We start from the raw sequence: 20,461 nt of genomic DNA on the forward strand, positions 1-20,461 counted from the left end.
GGGGTGGGGGGGGGGGGTGGAAATCTGTCCAAAGGGAAATAAGGAAGCTTGTCTTGCTCACTTAATGAAGTGGGAGGAAAAAACTCTCTTGGAATTCTAAACCATAGTTGTTCTGTGGCTTGGAGATCTACAAGTAGAGAAAAACTACATACATTTTGGTCCCAGGTTGGGAATAGCCTTGAGTGCCCAAAAGAAACAACCACAAAATTGCTCCAGAAGATATATGAATGGCCAATAAACATGTGAAAAGATGTTCAACATCACCAGTCATTAGGTAAATGCAAATTAAAACCAGAATGAGATACTACTACATCTCCATGAGAATGGTAAAACTAAAAAGGCTGACAATACCGGGGCACCTGAGTGGCTCAGTCAGTTAAGCATCCAACTCTTGATTTCCACTCAGGTCATGATCTCATGGTTGGTGGGACTGGGCCCCATGTCAGGCTCCATGCTAACGGCATAGAGCCTGCTTGGGATTCTCTCTCCCTCTGCCCCTCCCCTACTTGCACTGTCTCAAATAAAATAAACTTAAAAAAAGGCCAACAATACCAAATATCGGTAAGAATATGAAGCAAACAGAGCTCTCACATACTGCTAAAACAGTGCAACTACTTCGGAAAACTGGTAATTTCTTAAAGAGTTAAATATATACCTGACATACAACCCAGCCATTCCACTCTGAAAAGAAAGGAAAATATACAAATTTATACATGAATGCTCATAGCAATTTCATTCACAACAGCTGAAACCTGGAAACAACTCAAATATCCATCAACAGTGAATAATAAGCAAAATTACATGATATAACCATACAACAAAATACTACTTAGCAACAGAAAGTAACAAATTACTGATATATCCAACTAAATGGATAAATCTCACATACATTATGCTATGTGAAAGAAACTAAGCCCAAGAATACACACTGTATGATTTGACTTATATAAAATTCTAGGAAATACAAATTAATCTACAAAAGTTCCTGAGCCAAGGTGAAGGGAAGCATGGACTGTAAAGAAGCACGCGCAAGCACGCGCGCACGCGCGCGCACACACACACACAAAAGAAGCACACAGAAATTTTGGGTAGTGAAGGTACTGCTCTATATTTTGATTGTGGCAGCTTTTTATAAGTTATATACATCTGTCAAAACTTTTTACTATAAACAAAGTTCAATGTACATAAATTATCTATAAGCAAAGTTGACTTAAAACAAACTGAGGGACAGGGCGCCTCAGTGGCTCAGTCGGTTAAGCTTCCGACTTCAGCTCAGGTCATGATCTCGCAGTTCCTAAGTTTGAGCATCGCGTCATCGGGCTCTGTGTTGACAGTTCAGGGCCTGGAGCCTGCTTTGAATTCTGTGTTTCTGTCTCTCTCCGCCCCTCCCCAGCTCATACTCTGTGTCTCACTCAAAAATAAACAAACATAATTTTTTTTTAACAAACTGAGAGACAGAGTACAGTGGGGAAGGGGCAGAGAGAGGGAAACAATCTGAAGCAGGCTCCAACCTCTGAGCTGTCAGCACAGAGCCCGACACCGGGATCAAACTCACAGACCATGAGATCATGACCTGAACCAAAGTTGGACACTCAACCAACTGAGCCACCCAGGTGCCCCATGACTGCAAATTCTTTACAAAACTTATGCAAGATATAAAATCTCAGACTGAGGAATCACTATAAACCCCCAGTAGATAAAATTAAATCCACACCATGTAATCAAACTGTAGAACACAAACAAGATCTTTAAAACAGAGAAAAACGCAGGTTACCTACAACAAAATAATAGTTAAATGTTGAGCACTGTTCTCAAAAGTAACAAAAAAAGCCAGAATATCAGTAAAATAACATATTCAAAATGCTAAGAGAAAATATTTGGAAGCCTAGTGCCCAGCTAAACTATCAAGACTGAAGAGGAAATAAAGATTTTTCCTAGAAGAGTGTTTACCACTAAACGGCCCTCACTGAAACATCTGAAAGATATGTTCATCTCTTTAACATAAACGAAACAAAGTGCAAGAAAGAATGGTGACAAAACAAACAGTAAACATATAAGGGTAAAATTAAAAACTCACTGACAGCACAAAACAATATCGTTGTGGCGCCTGGGTGGCTTAGTCGGTTAAGCGCCGAGCTCAGCTCAAGTCATGACCTCATGGTTTGTGAGTTCCGAGCCCCCCATCAGGCTTCTATGCTGACAGCTCAGAACTTGAAGCCTGCCTCTGACCCTGTGTCTCCTCTCTCTGCCCCTCCCCCACTCTAGCTTCCGCCCTCTGTCCGAAATAAACATTTAAAGAAAAAATTTTAGGAGCGCCTGGGTGGCTCAGTTGGTTAAGTGCCGGACTTCGGCTCAGGTCATGATCTCGCGGTTGGTGGGTTCAAGCCCCGCGTCAGGCTCTGTGCTAACAGCTAGCCTGGAGCCTGCTTCAGATTCTGTATCTCCCTCTCTCTCTGACCCTCCCCTGCTCACGCTGTCTCTCTCTCTCTCTCTCTCTCAGAAATAAATAAAACATTAAAAAAAAAGAAAAAATTTTAAACATGCTGTTACAATACAACAACAATTATGATCACTTAGAATTATTCAATATTGAAACAGACTGCCTTTGGGAGTGGTATAATTCTTGGAAGTGCTCATTTCTGAGTTCAGACAACACTTTCTGAGAAGTTTAGTATACACTGGGTAAGGGGCTGAAATAAATGACCCCCAATATAGCTACTGACCACAGGGTTTTATCAATTAGGCACAGCTGTCAAAACATTCCTTGATCAGCTCTGTTTAGCCACCTGTGGCAGGGGTTTCCCCATCCTAACAATGCTAGTATTCAAGTATTAATTCAAAGCATTCTTCTCACTTCCATATTCCATAAATAAAGAAGAACACTCTACACAGAAATGTTTCTTATATGAGCTTTCAGGTAAGATCTTCTAGCTTTGGGGGAGTACAGCTTTGGCTTTCGATTAAGATTCAAGAATTACAATTAGTCATCATTTGCTTAAACTTGGCCCAAGAAAAGAGTACTTTGGGAGCTTTTACAGACAAGTATGTGCCTCTTCCTTAAAGGAGGAAATACCATACAAGAAAGAGATGGATGGAATACATACACTAATCCCTGCTGACTGAAAGCGATCTTACTTGATCTGTATGTTCCCTCCAGTTTCCCATATAATCACAGTAGTAAAGATCTCCACAAGGGAACTCCAATTCCCTTACCATCAAGGTTTCTGCCTACCAGAGAGTAACACACAAGACAGTCCAGAACTTCGGAAATACAGGACCAGGCAACAGACACCAGAGAGAGGGAAACACGGATCAAAGCAAGTAAGTATCACATTTTTAGAAGGCAGCCCCATTCCTGACAAAAAGAACACAGAGGTCCAAAAGCCACTAAATGAAGACAGGAAAGCCAGGCTCCTATTTCCTTTCAGGTCATGAAAGCTCGTTCATTTCAAAGCATACATCAATGGCCATGACATGTCTCACTCATAGCTGCCTAGGCATCAGGATAAAGGGACAAAAGACACAGTCTCCACCTAGAAGGACAAACATACAGACACTCTTCCAATACCAGATGAGAAGCACTCCACCAGAGATAAGGAAGAGAGCGCACCCAGAGGAGGGAGCATCAAGCCAGTTAAGTTCTTTCCCACCCACAATCTTCACGGTCACTTACAGTCATAAATTTGTACTTTCTAAGAGCTTTCCATGAAACAACTTACCTGGGAGATTGGACCCTAAAAACAACTCACACAGCCCCCACACAGCCCCTTACCCCCCTTCTTATTTAAGCCAACCTTCAAACACTTGGTACAGCCAACCGCGCACTAGCTATGTAATTCTGGCCAAGAAAACATTATAAAATACCGCTAATTCCTATCCTAATAAAGTCTAATAGGAATATTTGGAATATTAAAAAGACGATCCATATAAAGGGTGTGGCACAGCGTCTGAAACGCAGTTGGTGCTCTGAAAATGTTTACTACCAGTATTACTACTGCTATTGTTAAAATTAATAGGCGGAGACTTTCCTGGGACCTCTCGCTCACAAGCCTTTCAGAAACACGCACTACCCCGCACCCGCGTCGTCCTCAGACAGAATTCCAGACACGCCCCCAAACAGACTCTCCCCCTTTGCACGCCGGCACCTCTCCTCAGAACATGCACCCCTCCTCACAAACCTCACCCCCGATATTCTCCCCAGAGTAGGTTATGAAGGAAGCTCTCCCCTCGCACCCGTCTCTCCAACACCCCTTTTAGGCCTGGGCATCCCTGCGAGCGCCCAGACCGAACGCCAGCCGCCAGCCCGCGCCGGTTACCTGGCCGCGCGATCCCGCAGCGCCTGACGCTCCCCCGGGATCGTCTTCGTTGCGGACTCGCGCCAGCGCTCTGAGCGCACAATTAGTTTAAACTATGGCCCCGCCCCCTCGCACCACCCTCTGATTGGCCTCTGTCGGCTGGAGTTTCACGCAAGGGCACGCTTCAGGACCCGGGAAAAGGAAGTGTGAAGACCACTGGTAGAAGGGGTGTCACTACTTCCGGACGCGGGTCTCGACTTGAGAGCAAAGAAAACTACAAATCCCAGCACCGCCCGCGGCTTCGGAGGCCCGCCTCCGGCGAACTACAGCTCCCGGTAGGCAACACGGCAGCGCTTTCGGCGCTAGGCCGAGTCGCGGTGGCGAGCGTAGTTACTACGGAGTTGGGCCGAGTAAGCAAGGGGTTGTGGGACCTCGAGCTGGAGGGAAAGCCACTGCGGGTGAGTTGGGAGGGGAAACAGGAAATTCGCTCTAGGAGACAATTCGCTCTCTATGGAGAGAGGAGAAACACACAGAAAGATTAAGGAATTTCCTTTCTCGGGGACCTGAGACACCCCCTGCACACACCCTTTACGCCCTTTCCCAACAAACAAGAAACAACGTCCATAGGGAATAGACCGGAGCGGGGAGGGGAGGAAAGGGCGCCGAGATACATGTTAATACAGATTTGGGCCACTTAAGAACATCCCCCATCGCAAACCTGGGCCCCTCTAATACGAATGCTTCAAATCCCGGACACTGGGAGATCTGAAATGCTCTCAGAAAATGGGTTGGCTTTTCCTTTGATGAACTGAGACCTCTTCAAGACATGAGTAAATTACAGGCCCTAATACTGGAGGTGCATGAGGCTTGAACTGTCCCCTTCCTTACAAGCAGGAAGATCATAGAATACAGCTTCCTTCTGAGAGTCAGCAGCATCTTCCCACACACAGTCATTAGGGGTTCTGTCCCTTAATTACCTCTTCTCCCTTCACCTCCACTATGGTCCATTTCTCAGAGTTCTGTTAGTTTCATTCCTTTTAGTCTTCATGATGGATTACGTTTGGCAATTTACCCAGCACTTTCACATCCAGTCTCTTTTGGGGTTTGTGAGTCAAGGATATTCCCATTTTACAGATTGGAAAACTGAAACCCAAAGAGGAGCAGTAACTAGCCTGAGGCCACACACAACCTGCCAGTGACAGCTAAAACTAGATCCCAGTTGCCAAGCTTCCAGCTGGAGTAGGTTAAACTGCCTCAGGGAAAAGAAGCCTTTGTGGCCTACTTTGGGGTACTTACACTTACACCAGAATGAGTCCAAATCCTTCCTTGGAAGCTTAAATGGGGAAAAGGAACTAGAGAGACTGAAGACAATGGGAATCAAACAGAGTTAATAAAACTAAACAGGAAATAGTCTGGCTAAGGCAACATCCACGTCTGATGCTGCCATGAATAGCTGGCTTCTAGGTGGCTGGTCCACTTACCTTACAGTCTCTCCAGGCTTGGTTCTAGGCCCACTTCACACCTCTGTATTCTCTTTGGTATTTTAATCCACCCCATTTACCTCATGTACACAAGTGTGTGTTCCCAGCTCAGCACTCATCTCTAAGCTCCAGATCTGTATAGCCAATTGCCTCTTCAACATCTTCATGTATCTCAAAGACAACCCAAACTCAGCACGTCTGCAACTGACCATCTCTCTGTACTCTAAGCCAAGATTTCTTCCCATGTTCTCACCTCTGCCCAACATTACAGAAGCCAAAAACCCAAGAGTTATCCTTAATACCACTTCTATTTCACATCCATCACAAAGTTCTGTCGGCATTACTTCCTAAATAGGACTTCTCTCTGGTCCTAGCTACCATCACATCCTTCCTGCCTTCTTTCCCAACCATTTTGCATGCTGCAGCCAGAGTAGTCCTTCAAACTACAAATGTGATTTTGTTCACTCCCCCCACCCCCATTTAAAAACATACCTTGTGCCTTGCTGTTGGTCTTAGCATCAAGCAACATCTCAGCCAGGCTCCTATCTATCTCTCCAGCCTCCAGTCTAATATGTATATATCCTTCCCTTTCTCCTCTCCAGTTATATGGCCTTTTTGAGGTCTTCAAAATTTCCAAGTAATCTTTCACCATAGAGCTTTTGCACATGCTGTTATTTCTGCCTGGAATGTTCATCTTTGCCCCCTGATATAATTTATACTTATCTTTCAGTTTTCTCACTCACTTATTTGGGAAGGACTTCTCTGACTGCTCAGACTAGGTTAGATCCTTCAATTATACAAGCTCACATCCCTCTCCATTATAGTATTATTCACTGTTGCCATTTTTTTCTCTTTATTTTTTAAATGTTTATTTTTGAGAGAGAGAATGAGAATGAAGGGCAGAGAGAGAGGGAGACAGAGGATTTGAAATGGGCTCTGCCCTGACATCAGAGAGTCTGATGTGGGGCTCAAACTCACGAACCATGAGATCATGACCTGAGCCGAAGTCAGACGCTTAACCAACTGAGCCACCCAGGCACCCTGCAATTTTTCTTTAAAAATTTTTATAGTTTATTTTTGAGACAAAGAGAAACAGAGCATGAGCAGGGGAGGGGCAGAGAGAGACACACACACACACACACACACAGAATCTGAAACAGGCTCCAGACTCTGAGCTGCCAGCACAGAACCTGATGCGGGGCTCGAACCCAGGAACTGCAAGATCATGACCTGAGCCAAAGTCGGACGCTTAACCAACTGAGCCAACCAGGCACTCCACCCTGCAATTTTTTAAAGTGTTTATTATTTAGAGAGAGAGAGAGAGAGTGCATGCGTGCACAGGGGAGGGACAGAGAGAGAAGGGAAAGAGAGAATTCCAAGCAGGCTCCATGCTATCAGTGCAGAGCCCTATGGGGAGTTCAAACCCATGAACCATGAGATCATGCCCTGAGCCAAAATCAAGAGTCAGATGCTTAACTGACTAAACTACCCAGGTGACCACCATTGTTGTGATTTTTATGTACTGATTAAGCACCTACTACTTGCCACCACTCATAGGCATATGAGAAAAACATGGTTCTTGCCCTGGTGGAGTTTATGGACATATAGGTAGTAAGCAGATAATGTTAGTATTGTAAGAGTGCTACGTTGGCAGTAAGTATAGGGTATTATAGGAGTTCAGAAGAAAGTTCCACATCCAAATTGGGGCGTATGTATAGGCTCCTTATAAAAGTTAAAACCTGAGCTGAGCCATAAAGAAGTAGCAAGGCAAAAGAAGAGAGAAACTGTATTTTGAGCAGAGGAAGGCAGCCCAGTGGCAGGCACAAGGAACTTAATTCAAATATGTATTTAGCTGGACCCCAGAATTAGAGAGGAGGAGAAGAGATGGCAGTAGAGAGGTAGGCAGGAGAGCAAGGCTGAATCTTGCTTCCCTGTGGCACCTGGGAATATAACCGCCCACTAGATTATGTGGTAGACTTTTCATGACATTCTTTGATTTTTCTTCCACCTGTAGTCCATGAACAGAAACCCTCTCTAGGCCCAGCCATTTCGTCTCTTATCAGATCTGATCTGATTATCCCCAAAGCTTCTTGTGCCATCATGTTGCTACTTACCTGGGAGGGAAGAAATAGGCTAGCAACAAATCAAACTCCAATAGTTAGTAATTTCCAGAAACTGAAAACAAATTTTCATCAACTTGGGATTGGTTAAAGTTAAGTAAATGAAGTAGGATACACACAAGTTCTGTGAAATACTCTGCAGCTATTAAAAGGGTGAGAGTCTACAACATTTTTTTAAGTTTATTTATTTTGAGAGAGAGAGAAAGAGACTGGGAGAGAGGCAGAGAAGGAGAGAGAGAGAGGGAATCCCAGGTAGGCCCCACACTGTCAGTGCAGAACCTGATATGGGACTCGATTTCATGAACCATGAGATAATGATCTGAGCTGGAACCAAGAGTCAGATGCTTAAGAGACTGAGCCACCCAGGCACCCAGAGAGTCTAAAATAATTTAAAAAGAAAAAATACATTGCTAGCTAACACTACAAGGGCAACCATATTTCAGTATAAATGCATCAAATCAACATGTGTAACCTAAATTTACATAATGTTGTATGTCAGTTAACCCAGTTATAAAGTAGAATTTTAAAAATACATTTACAAATAGTACACATTCATTTTTAAATGCTGCATTTAAATGCATTTAAAATGCAGCATTTAGGAGTGCCTGGGTGGTTCAGTTGGTTGAGCGTCTGACTTTGGCTCAGGTCATGATCTCGCGATTCGTGGGTTCGACCCCCGTGCTGGACTCTGTGCTGACAGCCAGCTCAGAGCCTGGAGCCTGTTTCAGATTCTGTGTCTCCCTCTCTCTCTGACCCTCCCCTGCTCATGCTGTCTCTCTTTCTCTCAGAAATAAATAAAACATAAAAAAAATTTAAAAAATTAAATAAATAAAAATAAAATGCAGCATTTAGTATAACTGAGAGACTTGGAAGCAATAATGTGTATTGTTTTAAGCTATATGTTTTAAACTATGGTTTTGGATGGTTTATTATACAGTAACAGCTAACTGATACATGCTCCCATTGTACTTTGAACAAAATTTTATCACAGCCTGTTTCCTCATCTGTAAAACGGAGACAAACCTATTTTGAGAGCTGTTGTATGTATATACACAGTTTTGTATATATGTCTTCTAAGAGGTTATATTCCCAAAGGTTAATCGTGATTGTTGTTGGTAAGATGGAGACTCAGACTTTAGTTTCTACTTGATGTACTTCTCTATGTTGTTTGACTTTATTCAGCTATCATGTTAACTTTTAAAATTAAAAATAAGGTAAAAAACCTTCCAATTTGGAAGAGAAAAATTCCAAAACAAGGCAAGTGTGCCTCTAAAACTGTCATTTGTCAAGTTCACCTGGATAAACGAGGAAGGCAACTGGGATCTGATTGGGCATGAGGCAGAACAGCAGCTGGGAAAGACAGACTCCAAAAACGCAGGCACTGAAGTGAGCAACGCAGCCTCAGAGTTTTGTCAGTTCTACCCAGCAGCCAGGTTTACTATGTGACACCTGAAGACACTATTCATTCCTTCTTTCATTTTTCCATTATCTATTTGTTCATCAAGCCTTTAGTGAATATCCATTCTTTGGTAAGCTCAGTGCAGAGTAATGGTGGGAAGAGAGAAAGAAGTCTGACTTCTGTCCCTGCCCTTGAGCTTACAAGGAAGGAATAGGAAGTAGTTTATAAAGAAATGTACAAAGAATACAACTGCTTCAATGTATTAAGCACCTGCTGCAGGACATACAACAGCTCTCAAAGTAGGTTTGTCTCCATTTTACAGATGAGGAAACAGGCTGTGATAAAATTTTGTTCAAAGTACAATGGGAACATGTTATCAGTTAGCTCTTGCTGTTAAACAGTCCATCTAAATCCATAGCTTAAAACATGGAGCTTAAAACAATACACATTCATTATTGCTTCCAAGTCTCTCAGTCAGCTATGTTTCTTCTGGTCTTGGCTGGGCTCATTAATGTGTCTGCAGGCACTTGTGGATTGTGTGACTATCCTGAACTTGACGTGGCATAAGTTGGCTATTGGCTAGTCTAGGATGGCCTCAGGTGGGAACACTAGCTCTCTGCACATATCTCACCTGCACATTTCTCACATCCCTCCAGCAGCCTAGCCATTTTCTCTTGACACAGGCAAAGAGTGAGAGAGTAACCTCTCTCTTTAAGCTTCTGTTTGTTTCATATTTATCAACATCCCATTGGCCAAAGCAAGTCATATGGCTGAGCCCAGCATGAGAGTGGATAGAACTACAGAGTTATAGGGCAAAAAGGATAGACACAAGGAAGACCATGAATAGGAACAATCAAGGGAATCAATCTACCACAGGACATAATGACCAATTTTATCTGGAAAGACAGTCTTCAGGCTTCATCAAAGAGGGTACACTAGGCTTGAGAATTGAAACATGAGAATATTTACTAAATAGGCAGCTATTTCTTAGAACTGGATGCAGGCTGGTTTGCCACAATCAATGGAAACCTAGCAAGCTTTTCTGTGCTCATGACAGACAGGGTTCTGTTATTTGCCATCTTGGCTTCATTCCTTCTGGCCAGGTACAGGGCAGCAGGCACACCACAAATGTTTGCAGAATTGGGTTTCTTACTGTGAACAAGGTGTAGACTGAAATAGCTGAACCTGGTAGCCAATTAGAAAGAACAGCTTAGTATCAACACTCCCAAAACAGAAATCCTTGTATTTGGCAGTTTCTCATTCATTCCTCCCACAAACATTTGAGTGCCTGTTGTCAGCCAGGTTCTGTGTCAGATGATGAACAGATGATTTAGTGCTAGCTCGCTGCCTGGACTACTTTTTAAATGGAGATTAATAACCCTTTCCCCCTGGCAAATTTATCTAACCACTTGAGGCTCCATTTTTAATACTAACTCATCCAGAAAAATGCATCAGGAGCTGGTGCGTCACGAAATCAGAAGTTCTTAGGAACTGCAGTGAGTGAGGTTCTCTGATGGTCAAGGAAACTAATGATAAAATTCTGCCCTTAAATATACTAAGCTAAAATCCATGTCCAGTAGTGCAGAACTCGGGTCCTAACCCAGAACTTTGAGAAAATTATCCAATCTCTCAAAGGCATCAAACCTGTTGTAGGTGCTCAAGTAAATTGGGCTCCTCTGTCTCAGTAAGAACACAAACCAGGTTCCTGTGTTTCTGGAAAAACATGTGTTCTTTGTTGTCTGCCTATTGATTTGATACCTAAAATATTCTGGTCTCCCTAATCAACAGTCTGTGCCCACTAGGCCAGTCCCGATTTAATAAGAGAATTCAGCTGTGAAGTGACTCAAGGTGGTGCTTCCACAAAGCTCTGTTGAGACTGCTGCTTTTTGAGAGGAAGATATCATTCATTCTCCATTCTTCTACACATGTGAAATTACCAAAAAAGGAATTTTCTTGAACTGTATTAAGCTGAATTATAAGCTCTCATGTCCATGGTTTTTAAGGGAAATTCCATTTTAAGAGAATGCATGGATTTCATTTTCTGCATATAATCTGTTTGCTTCTTTGAATCAAATGATGAGAACTGCATATCCTAAGGTTTCCCTTTTTACTTTGGCTGCCAGGAATTTCAGAGATAATATAGACTGTTTCCTAATTGTTTGGTACATCTCTCTCCTTTCTTCTTTAATTTGCCTTCTAATCTTTCTCTTTCATGTTTCCATTTCCTACATCTGCCCTGTCCAGTCTGGTTGCCACTAGTCACCTCTGGCTGTTGAGCACTTGACAGGTAGCATGTCCAAACTGGGATGTGCTCTGTAAGTGGTAAAATGTCTCAATTATTAATAGTAATTATATGTTGAATATTTTGGATATTTGGGTCAAATAAAATATATTAAGCTTCATCTGTTTAACTTTTTATGGCTACTAGAAAATTTTAAAGTACATACTTGAAAAAATTATGTACGTCGCCTGAATTTGCAGTGTTCATTATATTTCAGTTGAACAGCTCTGTTCCATAAATCATCCTGTTTAATGCATGTGGTGTTGTTGTAAACTACCTTAAATTCTTCTGGAAAGCAGATGAAGTATAGTAAATGCAAAGGTGGTGATGGCAGTGGATGAAATGAGGAAGAGGAGGCTGACTGGGACATGCACTGGTTAGTCTGTCTGTCTTTTGTTTGTATGTGTTACATACAAAACCCCTTGGTAAAGTGTTTTCAGCTGTCTCCTTCCCAGGTGAGTAGTATTCTCATGGTTCTCCCCAACTTCTTGAAAATTTCTCTGCTTTACTTGGGTTCATTAGAATTGGAAAGGATCTGATAAAAGAATTCATATCATATTGTAAATGACTAATAACATTGTGTTCATCCCCCTCAGGGGGTATTTCCAGTTTAACAGGGAACAATCACTGAACCCAAAGGAATGAATCCCTAATGGTGGAGTTTCAGGCATCAGTGACAGGTGAGTGACTGAGATAGACTCTAGTTTTACGTGTATGAGTTTATATACATATGACTGTATTCAGGATGAGGCTGAAAATAGGGCCTTTGAATGGAAAGGAAATGGGACTGACAGACAAGCTGAGCAGAGATAACAAATCGCCAGCTTGGTCAGACTGCAAGGGCTGTCAGACACCAGATCCAATGCAGGCACTCGGGAGTTTGTTAAACAATAGAATAGCCCAGTTGATGTCACCAGAGGGTAGGTACCAAGACAGCCTCCATGGTAACTACTATGGAGTAGCACAAAGGGCTCAGAGTAGGATTCAGGAGGCTATGATTGCAGTCCATAGTGACTCACTGGCTTAACTTTGGGCAAGTACTTTCATCCTGGGGTCTTAGTTTCTTTGTGTGGAAAGTAGAAACAGGTATTACAATTATCAACAAGCTCTAAGGGATGTAAAGGTGCTCTGAGAAGTAGGAAGTTGCCCTACAAATGGAAGGAATTGTGCTTAATATCTTAAAACAGAAATGCAGTCAGGCAAGCCTAGAGTGGTAGAGGGTAGAAAGCAAGGGTAGGGGGCTGTGGGGATACCGGAAGGCCTGTGCCCCTTGTACCTACAACACCAGTCGTTCTCCGTCCTCTCAGGCTGAACCCAGACTCCGAGGGCCAATGCTTACACCTGGCAAACGATGGCCTGAGCTATGAGCAAAGAGGACTATATGAACACTTCGGTGCAAGAGCCCCCTCTTGACTTTTCCTTCAGAAGCATCCACGTGATCCAAGGTCAGCCTACAGAGCACAGCACTCCTCTCACCATGGCAACAGGCTGGGTATGGTCCCCAGGGAGAAACCAGTCTTCTACTTAAAAGCCTAAATTCCTGCATGCTTGAAGATTTTGTTGTTTGGGGGAGGAGTAGGGGATAGGGAAGTGGTAGAAGTGGGAGGGATAATTGATCATCTTTGAAGGAAGCCAGGCTACAACAGTAAAGTCAGGCGTAAGAAAATTGGGAAACCAGTCTATCAGCCAATGGTTTTATTCTCCTGTTTTTACCTGAAGAGAGGAAGAAACTAATGAAAACACAAGGAGAACCCTCTCTCCTCTGAGGACACAAGCCTATTCTGATCACTGGTAAAACATGCAAGGTCTCATTATTAACAATGGGCATGTTTCCAGTTTAAATATTTATAGATAAATCTCTTATATTCATTCCAGTCATATCCAAGTTTATTCCATCGTCACCCACACTTAGTGCAGGTTCCAGCACTGCCCATGCTCATCCCCATTTTATTATTCAACGTCCTTGTAAATAGGTGGCTTATACTCTTCAAGAAGGGACAAAGAGAGAGATAGAGAATCATTCTCAGGAGAATATGCTTCTTCCCAAGGGAGTTCTGCTGTCCCTAGATTTTGCTGTCTGCTCTCACAGAATACATGCTGGCATCCACATATTCTAGACCCAGTATCTGGCTTTGGTTTTCTCGCACAGGCAATTGGTGGCTACTTTTAAGCTCAGGAAAAAGGCAAATAGTTATCCAGGAGGTACTGGCCTTGGCTTGTGTATTTAGGGTACTACTGGGTTTGCACAGCCACATTGGTAACTCATGTTCTGTCATGGACATACACTCACCTACCGTGATCTTTATGGGGGACTGCACCACTCCTTTTTTTATTAAAAATTTTAAAATGTTTTATTTATTTCTGAGAGAGAGAGCCAGCATGAGCAGGGGATGGTCAGAGAAAGAGGGATACACAGAATCTGAAACAGGCTCCAGGCTCTGAGCTAGCTGTCAGCACAGAGCCCAATGCGGGGCTCGAACCCACGTACTGTGAGATCATGACCCGAGCCTAAGTCGGATGCTCAACCGACTGAGCCACCCAGGTGCCCCGGCACTGCACCACTCCTAATTGATGTAGTCTGTGTTTCACAAGGGTTTGAGCTATAATGGTCATGTATAAGATAGCTGAGGTGACAGATGAAGTTAGAAAGTATGGCTCTTGCTTTCCCTGGGAATTCTCAGCTCTGAGCGGGGAATAGCTTTGTCCTCTCTGAAACCCTCGGAATAAGGGGATAATCTACTACAACCAAGGATAACTCCACAGCACATACCATGATCTGTACAGATGCCCTCTCTTTCATTCAATCATTAAATCTTTACTGAGCACCTATTTAGTAAGCACATGTGTATATATACATGCCAGGCATTGTGCTCCTTGCTGTGTTGTAAGAGGGAGAAAAGGAGAGGCACATCTAAGCCCCAAAAGGCCCTCTGGTTCCACAGAGCTTGTGGAAAGAGTTTAGGAGTACTTGATAAGCTATTTGCTGAAGTAATCAATAGATGGATCATAGACTCTGAAATGGCAGGGAATTTAGGCCACATCCAACCCAAAGTCCTTTACTTCTGCTCATGAACCTGCAATGGTAAGGGAGTCCCCTATGACACTCACTTACCAACCCCTCCCATTATGAGGTGAGAAATGATGCAAAGAAGTCATCATCAAACTAGCTCCCATCCTTTAGGGACAAGTGAAAAAGTTGCACAGCAACCCTTCAGAGCAAGGAACACAGGATCACGTTTCCTCCGGTCTTCCTAGGGCTAAACATTCCACTGTTCCTTGGGCACTGATATTTATGGTCCATTTTCCAGACCTTCCTTGGCCTACTGTGAACAAGGCAGCTTCAACAGATCCTCAAGCAGTGCACTACGCTGGTGGAGTCTGAAGGAACAGAAGCCTGTGGCAGTGGGATACCCCATTCCACCCTTAATACCAGCAGCCCCAAAGGGAGCCTTGAGTTTTAGGAAGCACAGTCCTGATAGTGGCTACTTCTGAGCTGGAGTTCAGCCCATGCTTGGTGGCATTCCCTAAGCTGCTGCCTCATCAGATTAGATGCTAATGTATATGTGGGTTTATTTTAACCCTTTTATTCAGCTGTGTCATTTCACTGGGGGTTCTCGGGATATGGGGGGACAGGATAAGGAGTTTATTCATGAGTTCTGGAGCACCCTGCTCCAGTCCCGTTCTGCCATCTCCCCCTCCCCCCAGCCTCCCCCCAACTTCCTGCTCACTCCCCCATAAGGCAGAGAGCCATCTAGTGGATGCTCCTGGATGTGCAGCTGAGGAGGAGAGGACGTTAACACTAGGAGGAGGGGGTGGGAGGAAGTGTGTCCAGTGAGACCTGAGGAGAGTGACAACAGCTGGCCAGGTTCAGCAAAACCTAAATACTTACTTCCCCTGAGCCAGATATAGACAAGTAATGAAAGGCTTAGGGAGAACAGGAAAAATATAGTCACCTTTGCCATAGCTGGTATCTGGTTCTGCCGCCATGAGTTTGGGCAGGGCCCATCCTCTCCATGGACCTCATTTGTCAAAACGTGAGTGGGGGCCTACACAGATGGATTGTAACATTACTGTGTTCCCTGTTCTCTCTCCTTGGCCTAACTGTCTTGAGAGTGTTGTTTACACTACTTGCTTATATTTCCTCAACCATCCATTCACCCTTGAACCCAATCCAATCTAGCTTCTGTCCCCAGGCCCTAGTCATTTTATTGAAACAGTCCTCAACAAGGCCACAAGGGGCTTCTGAGTTGCCGAAATTACTTTCCAGTCCTTATTCTCCTGAAACTCCTTATAAACTATAGACTTCCCGAGCTATCTTCTTGTGGTTCTCCTTCCCTGATTATTCATTACTATTTAATAGATTCTCCTTCCTCCTTGTCCCTCCTCTCTACCCTTGCTCTCTGAGTGGAATCTCATCTATTTCTCTAACTTGTACAACCTTCTATGCTAACGATTCTTGTCTGTCTCCTGAGCTTCAGACGTTCATATCCAGCTGCCTACTTGGCTTCTCCACCTTTCTATGCTACAGGAACCTCAGACACACACGAAGGCTAAGCTTTCCAGCCTGTTTCTTTCTGATTCCTTATCAGTCACACAAACAAGAAACTGGGCACTACCCTTGATTATTTTCTACTCTTATATCCAGTCAACCATCAAGTCATGCTAATTTTCTGTTCCACTTCATCTTTTGCCTGGATGACTGAAAGAGCTACATTTATCTTCAGTCCCATTCACACCCTTTAATCCATACTCCACACTAAAGTTTCAGAATGATCTGTAGGATGCCTGGGTGGCTCAGTCAGTTAAGCGCCGACTCTTGATTTTGGCTCCAGAGTAAAATCCTAGCTCTTGTTATCAGGCACCAACTGTGCCTTGTGCTGGGTTCTTTTGTTGAAGAGGCAGCTAGACCACAGCACTGATTTTCCATGAACTCAGACTCAGATTTTAAGAAATAAAGTTTCTTATCCAGGATTCCTATCTCACAGTTCATGAATTCAAACCCCACGTCGGGCTGAGCACTGGCAGTGCAGAGCCTGCTTGGGATTCTCTCCATCCCTCTCTTCCCCTCCCCCATATTCACATGCTATCTCTTTCTGAAAATAAACTTTAGGGGCACCTGGGTGGCTCAGTCTGTTAAGCTTCCGACTTCGGCTCAGGTCACGATCTCACAGTTCGTGGGTTTGAGCCCCATGTTGGGCTCTGTGCTGACAGCTAGCTCAGAGCCTGGAGGCTGTTTCAGATTCTGTGTCTCCCTCTCTGACCCTCCCCTGCTCATGCTCTCTCTCACAAGTAAATTTTTAAAAAACATTAAAAACAAAAAACAAAAATAAATAAACTTTAAAAACAATGAGGACTCTTGGGTGGCTCAGTTGGTAAAGCATCCAGCTTCGGCTCAGGTTATGATCTCATGGTTCCTGGGTTCAAGCCCTGCCTTGGGCTCCCCACAGTGTGGAGCCTGCTTGAGATTCTCTCCCCGTCCCCTCTACCCCTCCCCCATTTGCACATGTGCACTCTCTGTCTCAAAAATAAATTAAAAAAAAAATCTTCTATGTTGAAAGATTTGAATCATCTCATTTGCTTAAACCCTCCAGTAGCTTCCCATTGTCCACAGGATAAAGTCCAAAACACTCAGCCTGGCATTCAAGGCTCCTTATCTTTTTCCTCCTTGCCCATCGTGTGCAGCACATGCCCATGCATACACATGTTCCACACCTCATGCCTCTGCTCCTGTCATGTTATTCTCACCCTTTCCACCCTTTGCTTAGTTAATGTCTCCTGATCCACTGAGCTCCATTGCAGGTTTCAACTTCCCTGAGTTTCCAGACTAGGTTAGGAGCCCCGCTTTGTAATTCTGTCGCTGTTATGTTGCCAGTCTGTTTTCATCTTGCCCAGATGAGCTCCTCCAAGGCACAACTGCTTCATCCCTACGCTGTTACTCATACAGAGTTTGGCATAGATGATCCCCTCATTTTGCTTACTGCTATATACCCAGTATCTGGCACATACACAGTTGCTCAACATTAATGCGAGAGAGAGGACATCAGAGTGTGTTGTACTGAAGTGAATGCTATGGGCTCCACCAGTGGATAAGTCTAGATTTTGTACTATCATCTTGGCTCGAGTATGACAACTCTAGTTCTTAATTTCCATAAAATTAAGAGTGATTTTACCTCCCTCACCCCTTCAAACGAGGATGGTACACAGAAGACCCAATGATATGATAGACATGACGGGACCATATGACCTAAACCAAGAGTTTGGGATGGGTAGTCTTTGACGCTCAGTGCAAGCTTATTCGGATTCCTGGGGCCTTTGGGACGGGGTCCTGAACTAACCATTGGTAGAGTCATACTAGACTCAAGCATGAGGCTATGGTCTTGCCAGGCCCTCCTGCTATAGCTTACACCCAGCTCTGTCCCTTCCCAAGCCTAAGACAAAAAAGCAAAGATGATAACCCAAGTCTCACTTTGTCCCCACAGATCTGACAAGCGAGGAGCCAAGAACAGGGCTACGACCACTAAGGCACTCAAAGTCAGGGAAGTCTCTGACCCAGTCCCTGTGGCTGAACAACAATGTCCTCAATGATCTGAAAGACTTCAGCCATGTGGTTTCACTGCTTCTGGAGCATCCAGAGAACCTGGCCTGGATTGATCTGTCCTTCAACGACCTGACTTCGATTGACCCTGTGAGTACCCAGCCCTGTGAGTCCAGTCAGGATGGACCTGATCCCACCTTGTCTAGCTCCCAGCCTCTCTACTTCCCACATATTATCAAAGAAATAGTGAGGCAGTGTGGTGCAGTGCAAGTACATGGCTGTGGGCTCAGACACATGTAGGTTCAAATCCTAGATCTTACTGTGTGACTTTGAGCAAGATGCCCAACCTTTCAAAATATCAGCATCCCTGTCTGAAAAAATGGAGAGCATATGCCAGCATCATAAAGCTTCTGTGAAAATTAAATGAGAATTATGAAAAACAACTGGCATATAGTAGGCTGCAATAAAATCATAGCTCTTGTTATCAAGCACCCACTGTGCCCTGTGCTGAGTTCTTTTGTGGAAGAGGTAGCTAGGCCCCAGCAATGATTTTCCATGAACTCAGACTCAAATTTTAAGAAATAAACAGAACTGACCCTTTTTTTTGGTCCAGGATCCCTATCAGACGGAAAGCAGCTAAAGCATGACTTGGAAACTATTCCCCACGTGTAGTGATCCCAATTTTTTAACTATTTGAAAGCTTCTATTATGTACCTAGCAGGATACTCTGTATCCCTGTCCCGTGTTGTGAAAGAATCTTAGATCACCAGAGCTGAAAAGGCCTTCAGTGTAAGGCCAGCTAAGTCTTGGGGAGAGGCAAGAAAGCCTGGCAAGTCAGTGGCTATGGCTGGACCCAGGCTCTAGCTCCTGCCCCTTAGATCACAGCTCTGTGTCAATGTGATGCTCCTGTCCCCTTCACTGTTAAATAAAAAGTAGGTTGGAGTTTTCTACAGTGGCTGCAGGCAGATGGCAGAGATTGGAAATCAAGCTGTTTCTCAAACTCTTCCTTCTTTGCCCACAAGCCAGTCCTGAGCACAGAGCCAAGGCCCTGTCCATTTTGGCTTTCGGTTTCCTTCCCCCAACAGGTCCTGACAACTTTCTTCAACCTCAGTGTCCTCTATCTCCATGGCAACAGCATCCAGCGCCTGGGAGAAGTGAACAAGCTGGCTGTCCTCCCTCGCCTCCGGAGTCTGACACTCCATGGGAACCCCGTAGAAGAGGAGAAGGGGTATAGGTGAGTGCCCTGCCCCTGGAGCTGGGCTCCCCTAACAGGGAAAGGAGGTGGGAACATACAAAATCCAACACCATCATTCTGCCATGCTGGGACAGGGAAAGGAGTAGAGACCTTTAGGCATTTCATGCCTATCAGGAGAAACTCTGTCTTCCTCCAAATTATACTTAGGGAAGATAGTGGCAACTGGTGGAGGGGGAAGGAGGTTCTGGTGCAGGGCTGGCCCCCAGCCCGAGTCTTCCCCGCAGGCAATATGTGCTGTGCACCCTGCCACGTATCACCACATTCGACTTCAGTGGGGTCACCAAGGCAGACCGCACCACGGCTGAAGTGTGGAAGCGCATGAACATCAAGCCCAAGAAGGTCCGGATCAAGCAGAATGCACTCTGAGGTTCTCAGGTCCCAGCAATCCTGAAGGCCAGAGGATGGTCAGTTTGGTTTAACAATAAACGATGCAAGCAGTTGAGCAGGTGTGGAGTCACCCATATCATGTAAAAATGTCCTCCAATTCAGGCAACTGCCAGTAGCTCCAGTGTTATTTCGCTGAAAGAGGGAGGCAGTGGAGGAAAAGGCCTGCTGGCCTGGGATGGAGGGAACCTGGCTTTACTATATGGCCTTGGGAGACTTACCTCACCTCTCTGGGCCCTTTCTTTACTCTTCAATTCAGATATCCTGAGGTTAGAGCTGCTTCACAGAGTGCCAAGTTGTCTGTGGGGATGCCTCAGAGAAGATGACAGGCTGTGATCTTTGAACCCAACTTCACTCAAATCAGGGTACTTCTGCTGTCTTACATGTTGGGATTTTGCTTGAGATTTCATTTGATAAAGGGAATCTTCTGCTTGAAGAAAATACTGGCTTGCTGGCTCCATATCAAGTATTCTTGGTCTGCCTTTATCCCCCAACCCTGGGCTTGTTGGTAATTCCACTGAACTTGAGGCAGGGCCCCCAACAGCAAGAGCTGCCTCGGAGTCAAGTTTGTTCAGCTTTGACAGTGTTCCCATCACCAGAGAAGGGACAAGCACAGTCTTATCCCATCTGAGGTTAGCCCAGGCCAAGTTCCGGCTAAGACCTGGGAACTCTGAACCCTTATCTCCTGGATTCTTCTTAATGCCCCTAGAA

The 20,461-nt window shown here is 44.4% G+C and overlaps 2 protein-coding genes across 9 annotated transcripts in view; one reads left to right on the plus strand and one right to left on the minus strand.

The window, feature by feature from the left end:
* NUMA1 (nuclear mitotic apparatus protein 1) overlaps positions 1-4,379 on the minus strand; it is a 70,845-nt gene extending 66,466 nt beyond the window's left edge. The window contains exon 1 of the mRNA XM_077762193.1: positions 4,317-4,379. The gene's annotated coding sequence lies outside the window, so the exon portion shown is untranslated. The remainder of the gene's footprint in view (positions 1-4,316) is intronic.
* An 89-nt stretch (positions 4,380-4,468) lies between these two features.
* LRRC51 (leucine rich repeat containing 51) lies at positions 4,469-20,199 on the plus strand. Of its 8 annotated transcripts, XM_077762205.1 has the most exons (7): positions 4,670-4,753; positions 12,173-12,256; positions 12,884-13,021; positions 18,056-18,261; positions 19,197-19,345; positions 19,591-19,770; positions 20,010-20,066. In XM_077762205.1, the coding sequence occupies exons 3-6, from the start codon at positions 12,940-12,942 to the stop codon at positions 19,730-19,732; spliced, it is 579 nt and encodes a 192-aa protein (XP_077618331.1). In that variant the 5' UTR covers positions 4,670-4,753; positions 12,173-12,256; positions 12,884-12,939; the 3' UTR covers positions 19,733-19,770; positions 20,010-20,066. The 8 variants fall into 8 exon arrangements, with proteins under 8 accessions (XP_077618327.1, XP_077618331.1, XP_077618333.1 ...); XM_077762201.1 differs by lacking the exons at positions 4,670-4,753; positions 20,010-20,066 and adding an exon at positions 4,469-4,630 and having other exon boundaries at positions 19,514-19,808; XM_077762207.1 differs by lacking the exon at positions 19,591-19,770 and having other exon boundaries at positions 20,010-20,199.
* The last annotated feature ends 262 nt before the right edge of the window (positions 20,200-20,461 follow it).

Source organism: Crocuta crocuta, unplaced genomic scaffold (genome assembly GCF_008692635.1).
Source record: "Crocuta crocuta isolate KB4526 unplaced genomic scaffold, BGI_CrCroc_1.0 scaffold306, whole genome shotgun sequence".
NCBI lineage: Eukaryota > Metazoa > Chordata > Mammalia > Carnivora > Hyaenidae > Crocuta > Crocuta crocuta.

What these genes read in the sequence shown, in the direction of transcription:
- LRRC51 (XM_077762201.1), top strand. Translation starts at nt 12,940, where the DNA reads ATGAGCAAAGAGGACTATATGAACACTTCGGTGCAAGAGCCCCCTCTT. An exon ending in ACCTGACTTCGATTGACCCT is followed by an intron (nt 18,262 to 19,196) that starts GTGAGTACCCAG and finishes TTCCCCCAACAG; the next exon opens with GTCCTGACAACTTTCTTCAA. An exon ending in GAAGAGGAGAAGGGGTATAG is followed by an intron (nt 19,346 to 19,513) that starts GTGAGTGCCCTG and finishes AATTATACTTAG; the next exon opens with GGAAGATAGTGGCAACTGGT.